Below are 14723 nucleotides of genomic sequence, written 5' to 3' on the forward strand. Positions count from 1 at the left end.
GGGCAGGGGTGTGCCAGAGATAAATCCCTGCAGTTGCACTATCCTCTGTGTCCTCTGTGGCTCAGGTGGATAGAGCATCTGCCATGTAAGCAGGAGATCCTGGGTTTGCGTCCCGCTTGGGGCACACATTTTCAACTGTCCCCGTTGACTTATATCAACACCTGTATGCAGCCAGGGGTATTCATTTCATTGTAATTTCATAATTTTCTTTCTCTTATGATTGTCTTCGTGTGGCTTTATCTTCGGGGACATTTCTAAGGAGGTTATTCAAATTTGCACATTTGAAGACTTGTGTAGAAAAATGTGTGATCACAAGCTGCAATAAGATGGTAGCAGAAAGAATGCTGAATCCAGACTGTGGTACATTCTGAAGGTATTGTTCATATGCCACTGCCAACAGTGAGAGGTATTCATATTATTGAATGTTTCCCCTGCTGCACATGAACGGCTGGTGACGTCACACTAAATAAACATTACTCGTTATGGGAAACATTGCTCGTTATGCGAGTCATTTTTTTACAATTTGTTTTGCTTGTTAAGCGAATTGCGTGTTAAGGGAGGTGCTTCTTAAGTGAGGTTCAACTATATACATCAGTAACATGGTATGTATGTGATTATTATTGTTAGGTTTGCTAGAAGTAATGAGTTTGCAAGCTACTCTAAAGTGTTTTAGGCTGATGATTTACATTCTGTTATGACACAGCGTAGTAAATAAAGTTCCCATTGTCTTCCTTAAATCATGTGCTTGTATTATAATACAGAATGCTAAATTTTTGTCAGCTAACTTGGAATTGATATTATGTCACTCAGATAGCAAATACTTACTCTGTAGCATATGATCCACGACAACCATAACTAAAAAATATGCCCTGTTGAAATGTCTGTTTTGACCGTCTTCATATGTGTTTGAAACTCACATTTGATCTGTCACCCGAAGCATTGTGTGTTAATTTATGTTTAGTGTAACTCAGTCACCGTTAAATATCTTCTTTATGTGGAGGTCCTTCAAAGCAATATCTCTGTAGAATCATTTGTAGCCCTGGAAAACTTTCACTCTTTGCCTTTGCAGCTGTTATTGATGGTCGGGAAAATGATATATACTATAATTACAAAATGACTTTTCATAATTGACTGTCTTCTATTTGTATCAATGGGTGAACAGATTATGATTACTTTGTAACTTGGAGCAGGTACAATATAAATGAAGTACAACATCTGCCTTGAAGACTCAATAAGAAGTAATTCATTTCATTTTTAGAGCTTCCGTTGTTCGTTGCTATTTTCATTCTTGGAGAGTGTATCTGCTCCTTGACAGTCAAGACACAACCAAGCCATCATGTCAAAATGTAAAAGGCTTACCCACAGAAGGTGAAGACATTTACTTACCAATTACTTGAACCACACACCTCTTCATTCGACTCTGCACAAACATGAAACAAAATGACCGTGCACAGTATGTGTTTTGCTAGCTATTCCCCTACCAGATATTACTTTACTATTTTGTCCTTGTCATCTTTCCTTGTCATAAATAGGGAGTGGGAAACGTTATTTGCCTAAACAGCAGTAACACTACAGATTTCCTCTTTTAAAGGAAAGATTTTGGGACAACCCTTCACTATACTAATTATAAATGAATTTTCATAACTTAAAACTATAAAACATATGATTACTTAATGTTAATTGACCTTTTGCTTGGAGAAAATACTCCATCTTTAATAACAAGGCACAAGTCTTGCATTGAGGGAATGGGGTGCACCAGCTGCAGACTGTAGTGCACTGGAACAAATGATGCCTGTCGTCTGGGCTCTGAGGTCATACTTGGATCATTCCAGTGACTGGCAGAGAAGGTTGAGAAGACCACGTGTTCACATGTAGTTTCAATGAATTTCACACTATGCGGCATTGTCCCCAGAACTGATTGTGGCCCTTTGGTTCTGAGTCAGTTGGAAGGATTGAACCAAATACTTTGAAGGTTCTGTGATGAGCTAGGTTGTGACTTCCTGGACTTCCGCCATAAGGTTGAGAACTGCAGGGTCTCCCTAAATGAGTCAGGTGTGCAATACACACTCTGGTCCCTGACTGTGTGTGGGGTGCACACAAGGGTTTTTTAGATTAGGTGACCTTCCATCAATTCCAGATAACAATAGCCTGAGGAAACCCAGAAGTATCAGTGTAAGATAAAAGAAAATGCCACCCACAGGTGAGAGTATGAAAATCCTAATGGTAAACTGCTGAAGCACTTGCATCAAAGGTCTGAAGTTAGAGGCGATCTTGAAAAGCAGTGAAGCTCATATAATACTAGGTGCAGAAAGTTGATTGAAACCTGAAATTGATAGCAGTGGGATTTTTGGGAAAAGTCTAAATGTATATTGAAAGGATAGGTAAATGGGAAATGGGAATTGAAGATGGTGTATTTTTCGTAGCAGACAAGAAACTCAGATCCACTGAGTTAGAAATTGAAGCCGTGTGTGAGATTGTTTGGCCAAGACTCAGTATCAGGGATGGGCATAAAATGATAATTGGATCCTTCCATTGCCAGTTGTCTCATCTCCTGACATAACCAAAAACCTTAGAGAAAACCTCAGTTCACTTGTACATAAGTTCACCAGTCATGGGTAATCATCACTGGAGACTTTAATTATCCAACATTTAATTGGGAAAAATCAAACAATGGAAAACCCAAGATAGAATGTAACAATATTATGAAAAGGAAAGCTGCTACTCAACATATAGTGGAGATGCTATGTCGCAGATAGGCACAACAAAAAGACTGTCACAAATAAATAAAGCTTTTGGTCAATAAGGCCTTCATCAACAATAGACGTAGACACACCACACACACACACACACACACACACACACACACACACACACACACACACACACTTAACTCACACACATGACCACAGTATCAGGCAACTGGAAGTACACTGTGAACAGCCGCATCAGTGCATGATGGAAGTGGTGACTGGGTGGGGTAAGGAGGAGGCTGGGGCAGGAGGGGGAGGGATAGTATGGTGGGGGTGGTGGACAGTGAAGTGCTATAGGTGAGATGGTGGACATGGGAGAGGTGGGGAAAGGGGGGAGGGGGAAGTAGTGGAAAAGGAGAGAAGTAAAAAGACTGAGTGTGATGGTGGAATGATGGCTGTGTAGTGCTGGAATGGGAACAGGGAAGGGGCTGGATGGGTGAGGACAGTGATGAACGGAGGTTGAGGCCAGGAGGGTTATGAGAACATAGGATTATTACAGGGAGAGTTCCCACCTGTGAAATTCAGAAAAGCTGGTGTTTGTGGAAAGGGTCCATATGGCACAGGTTGTGAAGCAGTCATTGAAATGAAGGATGTCATGTTTGGCAGTGTGTTCAGCGACAGAGTGGTCCACTTGTTCCTTGGCGACAGTTTGTCGGTGGCCATTCATGCGGCCAGACAACTTGTTGGTTGTCATGGCCACTGTGCTGCATTCAATATTGTTAGCAATTTTTCTTCACTACAGGGTTCCTTGCTTGCCAGCATCAGTATAACTATGTAACATTAATAATAATACCTCATGCTGTTTATTCATGGCTGGGATTGAACTTTTTTTAAATTTAGTTTTTTCTGACAGAAAAGCTTTTTTGCTCTTGTCCAAATTATTCTATTTTATTATTTGCTTGTCAGTGCAGTGTCAGCCAGTCTTAGTTCTCAAAAGCCAGTAGTTGTATTGTGCTTGAGAAAGGCAATGGAAAATTACTCATTGGGAATTTATAGTAATTGTTATGTGTGCATCATATTTAAGCACTCCAACAGGTAGGGTATACAATGAATGTTTGCAACCAACAAGGAAAAAAGTATAATTTTTATAAGTGATGTATGACTTAAGGTTCATACGTGCCCAGTGATGGGTGTTGTGGAGATAAGGACTGATGAAAGTAGTAACATTTTTGTTTTGGAACACATCAAGTAATGATATTTTTTTCATAAATAGACCAAGCACAGCTCATAGTTAATGGCTTAGGTGGAGTTGCTCCAAGCTATATATTAAAATATATTTCTCATTAATTGACAGAACTTAAATTACAATGAAACATTTCACATATTTCCCACATTGACAGTCAGTGTTTCTGGGACTGTTAATACTGAGTGATGCTTTTCTGAAAGGTAACACCTACTGTCAAGACTGTGCTTTGAATACTAGTTAGTTCTATGTAGTGTCACTCTACGAAAGGTGAAGGTTTTGTTATGGCTGTAAAACATGCATTTCTTCATTTAACGGCAGATCAGCACAGCTTGCATCATCAAACATTTGCTCATATGGAGCTCCCAAAGGCTCTGATTGTTTAGTCTAAGGATGCCTACCATTACTAAATAACAACTGTTTACATGTTCCACTGTTTACATCAGAAAGGAGTGAACAGAGTGTATGAAACTTCAATATCAAAACATGGCCCTGAATAGCTCTATTATGCTTTGATGCATCACTAATTGACATTTAGAATTAATTGGCAGTTTTGTCCTCTGTAGGAATAAGTTCGTAAATGTTTTTCTAGAGTACGCTAGAATACGCTACTGATAATATGAGTATCACCACCCAGCGAGAGTTTCATGAATGCTTACAGGAAATAAGTGTGCCAAATTGCCACATTACTTTTCCCAGAAAAAAAACCTGAAAGTAGCTGTTAATTTGTTTAAATTAGTCTTCAGACTTACCTCATGAAATGAATGTATTGTAACACCAAAAGTGTTTTATGAAAGCATCGGGTGCTATGACCTCACCAAAATTTCTTTATGAGAACAACTTGGTAAAAGCTTTTTTTCTTGCAAGTGCTAAACTTCTGCAGATAATAGTGACCTTCTGAATGATGACTGGAGAGGCAGAATGTTGCTTCCAGGTGAAAACATTCGTGCGAAATACTATGAATGATGACAGACTTTGTGCACTTGTGATGTTTTCTCTTGAAAAAGTACTGCTGAATCATCCAAATTTCAATGAATTGGTCATAGATCATTTTGCAGCATAGAAAGTGACACTAGCTGATTTCATCCATAATCAAATAAACTAAGATACACAAAATGTGCATTAATATATGATGAGAATCATTTCCTTTGTTGTAACTACCTATTTAGAGTGCTAAATGAACATCACATTTTGTAACACTTTAGCACAACAGGCCATATTAAAGCTGACATCTTTTGGAGAGACATGCTATATCACTTAAATTTCATATTTTCATAAGACACAATTATAAATATAAAAACCAACAATTACGGTTTTTTAGTTTGACAAAGATTTAAGTTGCTGGTTGTTGTTTGGTTTTCTTCTATCAGCCAAGACAGAACAGCACAAGATGCAAGACAACATGGGAACATTACTGTTTCATTGTAGAAACTCATAAATGCTGCAGATTGAACACCCATAAAATTAGGTGTTCCATTTTCAGAAATGTGCAGGAAGCTAACATACACTGCATTAAAACTCCAAAATGTTTGTAATGTGTTTTGTTGTGATAAAGTGTCAGTAAATGTGATGTCAATGGATAATACGCTCTTGTCTTGGAATTAGCTTTTAATGTTATTTTGTAGTTGATTGTGAAATGGAAAGAAGGCACAATTGTATGCTTTAATATTCCTTCACTGATCCCAAGAAATTCCGCTTTTGACAAACTTTGTCAGTAGCTTATGCAGTGTTTTGGACATCAAACCCATGTGATGGCAGCACTGTTGCAATTTAACCAACACCATCAGTGCCCTGGGCAGTCGTATGCAGCCTGACTCGCTGGTTTTCAGGGTCCTTCATGCAATTGTTGTTTCGAGTGGCCCAAATTTGCTACCAGATATGCAGACTCACTAATTCGTGATGTTATTGTCCGGTTAGCACCTGATCCTGAGGTTCAAACTAGAGAATTAACCTTTTTCGATCCTTCTTTAGCTGACATTACACAGACTGTGGAATGGCATGAGCTTATGGCAGTGACATCAGACATTTTTTTTGAAGATTGGTGGGTGGAATGTGTATGTGTGCATGGTAAACAGCCCCCGGTGTTCCATGTGGCCTTACCCATCACTGAGTTGCCTTGAACTGAAACTGTTGACAATTCCAACGCAGTTGCATCGTGGTCCTGCCTGTTACCCATGTCAGGCTCGGTACGTTTGCACTGATTGCGGTGTCATAATCCTTGCACTAAGCGTTTCGCGGGTCGTTGGTATTGCTCTCCTTACACTCATTGGGCGAGCCAGTAGTCTTACCCCAATTTTTGGTACATGTTCAACGAGATTGCCTACACATGGAGGCCATGTTTGTGGTATACTGTCAAGTGTGCAACTTAGCATCTGATTGTGACAGTTGAAGAGCTGCGGGTCAGTGATTGGTTGCCTCTGTGCCTTCACTCGACTGTGGGCTGTCTCTGATGCCCTGCACGGGCATCCTGGTTTATCTTGCTGATGTTGTTAGTGGATGGGCACCCAGTAGAATTTCAGGTAGACACAGGAGTGATGATCAGACTCATTAATTAGGTATGTTCAGGCTCTTGGGCTACCTGATGTTGCAATGGCCGTATGTCAAGTTGTGTCATATACTAAACAGTGTATCCTTATATGGGGCAGTTCTCTGTCTCTGCATGTTACAAGAATGTGAAATGACAACTTACATTATTAGTGGTCAACTCCCCGTTGGTGCAAAATATTTTTGGATAAGACACTTTTTTTGTTTTTGGCATCCAGATAATTGACAAAGTTTGTTTTGTGTTTGTTGGTCCCTTTTCAGGATTTGAACTCTTTACTACAATCTTGCAACCAGCTGTGTTAGATTACTTTTGCTGGGCAGAAAATTTCAAGGTTAATGTTTCACTTAAGCCATCGATGGTGCCTAAATTTTGTTGCTTATGCCTCATTCCCTTCTGTAAGCTCTCCAAGGTAAAGGCTGAGTTGCAATGTTGACAAGAACAAGGAATTGTTGCTCCTGTTTCTCTGAGACCACCCTTTGGTGGTGGTTCAGAAGCCTGATTGCGCTGTGCATGTTTTCACCAATTTTAAACAGATTGTCAGTGTGCAATGTGTCGCAGATTCCTTTACCATTCTCCAGCTGAAGGAGTTATTGGCGAAGTCATTGGGAGGGAGGGAGGGGGGGGGGGGTTGGGGAGGGGGGCAGTATTTTTCAAGCATTGAGTTGTGCGATGCATACGTGCAATTTCTGTTGAACACAGCCTCTTGGACTTTCTATTTACTCAAAAGAGTCTTTAGGCTTTGTCAATTTAATTGCTTGCATTTCGGAATCTTGTGTGCACTGGAAATGTATCAACGATGTTTGGAGCAGTGGATTCCAGACATTCCCTGTTGTGTGAACTACCTTGATACATCTGGGATGTGGGCTCTATACAAGAGGAGCATTTACGAAACCTGCAGACAGTGTTCCAAAGCCTTCTGGAGAACGGCCTTTGTTGTAAGCTGGAGAAGTGTAGTTTTTTCTCCCCAAAGGTGCATTTTTCGGGACAGATGCTTAGCAAAGATGGCCTTATCCCTACAAACGAACATATCAAAGCCATTGTCAATCTGCTGGCGTCCAGAAACCTGAAGGAAGTCCAGTCTTTCTTGTGCAAGATTTCGTTTGATCCTAAGTTCATTCTGCAGGCTGCACACATTTGCTATCCTCTTAACCGGCTGTGCCAAAAGGGCATTAAGTTTGTCTGGTCTGCAGATTGTCAATGTGCATTTCAATCCCTCAAGCAGTGTTTGAGCTCTGCTCCTTGTTTGACTTCTTTTACACTGGGTAAATCTTTACCCTGGCCTGTGATGCTTCCCAGTATGGCTTTGTTGCAGTTCAGTCCGATCAGAATCCGAATGGTGCCAAAAAGTCTATCACTTGTGCCTCATAGACTCTTTCTGCAGCACAGGTGGAAAAGGATGAGCCAGCTGTTGTTTTTTGGATTAAAAAGTTTCTCATTTTCTTGTATGGGGGAAGGTTACGCTTCATCGCTAACCATAAGATACTGGTTTTCTTATATGGCCCTTGTTCCAAGATACCAGATATGACTACCCATTGATTTCTGAGGTGGTCCCTTTTTGTCAGTAATTGTTACATTACATTACTCCTCCACTGCCAAGTATAGCATGCAAATGCCAATGTGCTTTCGTGACTACCGGTGTAGCTTGACCCAGAGTTCAATCGTAAGGTGGCTCTTGTGTTTGCACTGGATGATACCTTGCAGCAAACTGATTTTCCATGGACAGTGTGAATGGTCATGACTGACACAGCTGCTGACCCAGTTTATAAGAAAATTGTTTCAGCTGCCCTGGTGGATTGGCTTGAGTGCGTCTCTTTGTGTGCAGATCCAGCACAGTGTACATTTTTTTCTCTTATGTGATGAACTCAGAGTCATCGATAGGGCCCTCATGCTTGTGACAGAGGAGCAGTGCTGTCAAATGGTTGCCCTCCCCCATGCTGCATCCTCAATTACTCCAGTTGCTGTATATGTCGCACTGGAGTATGACTCATATGGAGGCATTAGTGAACATCAAGTCTACTGCTGGCGATCGATTGCAGCTTCAAACTTCAGGCTTGCAGTCTGTGCGCAGAATCAGGCTGCGCCACCATGCCAGTTTTCCCCTTGACCGCCGTGCGCAGAACCAGTTTTCGCCACTGTGCCTATTTTCCTCTTGACTGTTCAGAATGCCATTGGGACGGGGTGGGTGTCTATTTTGCAGGTACGTTTTTGGGCAGCATGTGGTTGTTGGTGGTTGATGCTTCATCAAATTTCCTGTATGTAACCAAGCTGTCTTCCATGTTGTCAACTGCCACTGTTGATGCATTGTCAGTTATTTTTGCCATCGAGGGATCCCCCAGGAACCTAGTGTATGATAACAATCAGCAGTTTGTGTTGTGGGAGTTACAAGACTTTTGTATCTAAACAGTATCCAGCATCTGACTACTGCCCTGTTTCACTCAACTTCTAACTTGGTAGATGGAATCTGTATGTTCAAGATCCTAATGAAGAAGTCGTGTCTGCCTCTTCCTGCGATGATGTGTTGTCAAGGTTTCTGGCTACCATACAGAGTGACGTGATTACCAGTTGCAATTCGGCAGGATGTTTGCATGGAAACCAGACTGGGGCTCCTGGATTTGTTGCATTCTGAGTCACATGTCCTGGACAACTGTGGCCTGCCACATTTTGCCCCTAGGACTGCCATTTGTGCCTGTTCTTTAGGCCAGCATCAGGGATGGATGCCAGGTGTTGTGGTGCATCACAAAGATCGGCAGTTGTTTGTGCAGGGCATTGGTTGGGTGCAGGTGACCTCTCATGCAAATCAGTTGTACCTGTGCCCTGTTGGGACATCACTGTGGCAGTATTCCAGTCAGCCCAGTGGCAGTGTTGACCACGGCATTGTTCCAGGTGCAGGCTCCCATTTGCAGCATTGTGCTTTCCTGTTGCCATCTCCCCCATGCCCTGTGGTGCCCTCCCTTTGCCTGTGGCCTCAGGCCCAGTGAGGCTTGCTCCTATGTCTCCCGATGTGGAGCCCATGGACTCTGACCCAACCTCCACCTCGTCTTCCTCCTCCTCCTTCTCCTTCTCCTGCTCCTGCTCCTAGTCTGTGGATGTGGCTCGTCTCTAACCAGTGTACTGACTGTTACCTCTGCCTATGCACCCTTCTGCCCCTCTGGCGGAGCCAGTGGCGTTGGCATTGTCGTCTTCAGTAGCCAATCTGCTGCCTGGGTCTCTGGCGCTCTCTTCGGTTTTGCGCCAGTGGTCGGGACCTAAGCTGGCTATTTTTGGCCTTGCACGGCCTTTTTAGAAGGGAGTGATTTAGTATCCCTGCCAGTGGATATTACGATGGAGGCAGATCAGCTGGTGTAGTTATTGTAGCAGCATTGGGGCCACATGTGATGCTTGGACAGACCTACTGATGGAAGTGGTGACAGTCTGCTGGGTGGGGCAGTTGTAATGCCGTGTTCAACCACCATGTATCGTGCCTTGCACCTTGTGCTGTGTGCTGTTTCTATGTGCTGTCATCAACTTTCCATTCCTGTTGTGTGTTGTGTTTACCCCCACGCACATCTGTATGTGGTTTAGGGTTTCTGCTTTCCTATAGATTGACTCACATGACGCGTTTTCATTTCCTTTTGCAGAGCTCCACTCCCCAGCTTGTTGTCAAACCCCCATCGGCCCATATGGTACCTTGTGCTGACTGTGTTGTTTTTGTTTAGTGACATTGTCACATCGGTGCAGATTCTAAATAAAGTATTTTTCAAGCATTGAGCTGTGCGATGCATACGTGCAATTTCTGTTGAACACAGCCTCTTGGACTTTCTATTTACTCAAAAGAGTCTTTAGGCTTTGTCAATTTAATTGCTTGCATTTCGGAATCTTGTGTGCACTGGAAATGTATCAACGATGTTTGGAGCAGTGGATTCCAGACATTCCCTGTTGTGTGAACTACCTTGATACATCTGGGATGTGGGCTCTATACAAGAGGAGCATTTACGAAACCTGCAGACAGTGTTCCAAAGCCTCTGGAGAACGGCCTTTGTTGTAAGCTGGAGAAGTGTAGTTTTTTCTCCCCAAAGGTGCATTTTTCGGGACAGATGCTTAGCAAAGATGGCCTTATCCCTACAAACGAACATATCAAAGCCATTGTCAATCTGCTGGCGTCCAGAAACCTGAAGGAAGTCCAGTCTTTCTTGTGCAAGATTTCGTTTGATCCTAAGTTCATTCTGCAGGCTGCACACATTTGCTATCCTCTTAACCGGCTGTGCCAAAAGGGCATTAAGTTTGTCTGGTCTGCAGATTGTCAATGTGCATTTCAATCCCTCAAGCAGTGTTTGAGCTCTGCTCCTTGTTTGACTTCTTTTACACTGGGTAAATCTTTACCCTGGCCTGTGATGCTTTCCAGTATGGCTTTGTTGCAGTTCAGTCCGACCAGAATCCGAATGGTGCCAAAAAGTCTATCACTTGTGCCTCATAGACTCTTTCTGCAGCACAGGTGGAAAAGGATGAGCCAGCTGTTGTTTTTTGGATTAAAAAGTTTCTCATTTTCTTGTATGGGGGAAGGTTACGCTTCATCGCTGACCATAAGATACTGGTTTTCTTATATGGCCCTTGTTCCAAGATACCAGATATGACTACCCATTGATTTCTGAGGTGGTCCCTTTTTGTCAGTAATTGTTACATTACATTACTCCTCCACTGCCAAGTATAGCATGCAAATGCCAATGTGCTTTCGTGACTACCGGTGTAGCTTGACCCAGAGTTCAATCGTAAGGTGGCTCTTGTGTTTGCACTGGATGATACCTTGCAGCAAACTGATTTTCCATGGACAGTGTGAATGGTCATGACTGACACAGCTGCTGACCCAGTTTATAAGAAAATTGTTTCAGCTGCCCTGGTGGATTGGCTTGAGTGCGTCTCTTTGTGTGCAGATCCAGCACAGTGTACATTTTTTTCTCTTATGTGATGAACTCAGAGTCATCGATAGGGCCCTCATGCTTGTGACAGAGGAGCAGTGCTGTCAAATGGTTGCCCTCCCCCATGCTGCATCCTCAATTACTCCAGTTGCTGTATATGTCGCACTGGAGTATGACTCATATGGAGGCATTAGTGAACATCAAGTCTACTGCTGGCGATCGATTGCAGCTTCAAACTTCAGGCTTGCAGTCTGTGCGCAGAATCAGGCTGCGCCACCATGCCAGTTTTCCCCTTGACCGCCGTGCGCAGAACCAGTTTTCGCCACTGTGCCTATTTTCCTCTTGACTGTTCAGAATGCCATTGGGACGGGGTGGGTGTCTATTTTGCAGGTACGTTTTTGGGCAGCATGTGGTTGTTGGTGGTTGATGCTTCATCAAATTTCCTGTATGTAACCAAGCTGTCTTCCATGTTGTCAACTGCCACTGTTGATGCATTGTCAGTTATTTTTGCCATCGAGGGATCCCCCAGGAACCTAGTGTATGATAACAATCAGCAGTTTGTGTTGTGGGAGTTACAAGACTTTTGTATCTAAACAGTATCCAGCATCTGACTACTGCCCTGTTTCACTCAACTTCTAACTTGGTAGATGGAATCTGTATGTTCAAGATCCTAATGAAGAAGTCGTGTCTGCCTCTTCCTGCAATGATATGTTGTCAAGGTTTCTGGCTACCATACAGAGTGACGTGATTACCAGTTGCAGTTCGGCAGGATGTTTGCATGGAAACCAGACTGGGGCTCCTGGATTTGTTGCATTCTGAGTCACATGTCCTGGACAACTGTGGCCTGCCACATTTTGCCCCTAGGACTGCCATTTGTGCCTGTTCTTTAGGCCAGCATCAGGGATGGATGCCAGGTGTTGTGGTGCATCACAAAGATCGGCAGTTGTTTGTGCAGGGCATTGGTTGGGTGCAGGTGACCTCTCATGCAAATCAGTTGTACCTGTGCCCTGTTGGGACATCACTGTGGCAGTATTCCAGTCAGCCCAGTGGCAGTGTTGACCACGGCATTGTTCCAGGTGCAGGCTCCCATTTGCAGCATTGTGCTTTCCTGTTGCCATCTCCCCCATGCCCTGTGGTGCCCTCCCTTTGCCTGTGGCCTCAGGCCCAGTGAGGCTTGCTCCTATGTCTCCCGATGTGGAGCCCATGGACTCTAACCCAACCTCCACCTCGTCTTCCTCCTCCTCCTTCTCCTTCTCCTGCTCCTGCTCCTAGTCTGTGGATGTGGCTCGTCTCTAACCAGTGTACTGACTGTTACCTCTGCCTATGCACCCTTCTGCCCCTCTGGCAGAGCCAGTGGCGTTGGCATTGTCGTCTTCAGTAGCCAATCTGCTGCCTGGGTCTCTGGCGCTCTCTTCGGTTTTGCGCCAGTGGTCGGGACCTAAGCTGGCTATTTTTGGCCTTGCACGGCCTTTTTAGAAGGGAGTGATTTAGTATCCCTGCCAGTGGATATTATGATGGAGGCAGATCAGCTGGTGTAGTTATTGTAGCAGCATTGGGGCCACATGTGATGCTTGGACAGACCTACTGATGGAAGTGGTGACAGTCTGCTGGGTGGGGCAGTTGTAATGCCGTGTTCAACCACCATGTATCGTGCCTTGCACCTTGTGCTGTGTGCTGTTTCTATGTGCTGTCATCAACTTTCCATTCCTGTTGTGTGTTGTGTTTACCCCCACGCACATCTGTATGTGGTTTAGGGTTTCTGCTTTCCTATAGATTGACTCACATGACGCGTTTTCATTTCCTTTTGCAGAGCTCCACTCCCCAGCTTGTTGTCAAACCCCCATCGGCCCATATGGTACCTTGTGCTGACTGTGTTGTTTTTGTTTAGTGACATTGTCACATCGGTGCAGATTCTAAATAAATCTTTTGGCTAGTGATATTGCCCACCCCAACATCTGCACCCCCCCCCCCCCCCTCTCCCACCCACCCACCCACCCACCCAGAAATCTTGGTTTTGGTAGCAGGCTGATCTGTAGCGTAGGCTGCAGTCTAGATTAATTCCCATCGATAAATGTCTCAGTGCTCTCCAGTATGAAAACTACGAACCTTGTGTGTAATAGACTGTCATTGTGATTTTTTGTGAGTGGTCTACATCTGTGTGTCTATTCTAAATTGCAGTTGCCAATTGTAACTTTGTCACTGTTTCCGTGTTCGCCCTTCTGAAATTGCTTGTGGTTTGTGTTTCTACTAATTGCAATTAGACTGTGATGTGAAGTCTCAAGTCTGCTCATAACTTAAATGCACATATGCAATAATATGAAAAAACTTCTTAATCCTTAATACTCAGCCTCCTCTTATTGATGCATACCCCTCCTTTACACCCCCAGAAGATTATTATACCAAATAACTTAACATTCATTTTGTCATATAAACATTTGTTTTTCATGGCAGATTTCAATGAAAGCAGCCTTTTTGGTGCAGCTCCAGAGAATGTTATAACTGCTCTTGGGTCACAGAATATTACTGCCAATTACCACAACTTCTGCGTAACTCGAAAGGTAATTCTGGTACTAAAAACAGCATATTTCAGTCTCCTGTTAATATAAATAATAGTGATGTTTACATATTCTGGTATTATGTTTATAGAACTTAACGGAATTTGGCTTGAGTGGGCAGTGGCATGTCCTCTCTGTGAACCATGATATAAATGGTGTGGAATTTATATCATCTATCCAGTCAAGACTGTATCCTTTTTATGGTGTCATTTTTCATCCAGAAAAAAATGCATATGAATGGAAATCAAATAAAAACATACCCCATAGTTCAGATGCAGTGGTTGCGATGCAGTACTTTGCAAACTTTTTTGTGAATGAAGGTAAGTAATTCTTATTATTTATTTGCATTTGTTTTCACGTCATGCACTAACTTAAGGACAGGATATAAACTGCCACGTAAGCAAAAAATCTCCTGAACTTAAATGAAGATATATGATATGAAGAATATTGTGTATTTAGATTTTATAAGTAAGTTTGGTGTAGCCATTGTCAATGAGGAAAGTAATGATGACAATGTAACCACCTTTTTATCACAGCATGATAATGATGTAGTCTGAGAGGGGTGGAGGTGGTAGGGAAATAAGGGTGAGGAGAACTAGGGCAAAATGAATACAGAAACCTGTCACAGATGATAGTGGAGGTAGAATGGTTTTGTATGCAAAGTAAAAAGAGTTCAGAAAAAATGCAAGGAAGAAACTGGACTTGAGGTTGATAAAATAAAACAATAAATCAAGACCAAAGAGAATTTGAGATTATTAATGATGAAGCTTACAAGAAGGAGAGAAAGAAAAGTAGCAG

General features: G+C 42.9%; 1 protein-coding gene across 2 annotated transcripts in view; it reads left to right on the forward strand.

Moving 5' to 3' along the window:
• Positions 1-14723, forward strand: part of LOC126475159 (gamma-glutamyl hydrolase-like) — a 92521-nt gene that overhangs the window by 50242 nt on the left and 27556 nt on the right. For both annotated transcript variants that reach the window (XM_050102782.1, XM_050102781.1), the window contains exons 5-6: positions 13822-13928; positions 14017-14245. In XM_050102782.1, the coding sequence (XP_049958739.1) occupies positions 13822-13928; positions 14017-14245 (336 nt within the window). The remainder of the gene's footprint in view (positions 1-13821; positions 13929-14016; positions 14246-14723) is intronic.

Source organism: Schistocerca serialis, chromosome 4 (assembly GCF_023864345.2).
Source record: "Schistocerca serialis cubense isolate TAMUIC-IGC-003099 chromosome 4, iqSchSeri2.2, whole genome shotgun sequence".
In the NCBI taxonomy this organism is placed as follows: Eukaryota; Metazoa; Arthropoda; class Insecta; order Orthoptera; family Acrididae; genus Schistocerca; species Schistocerca serialis.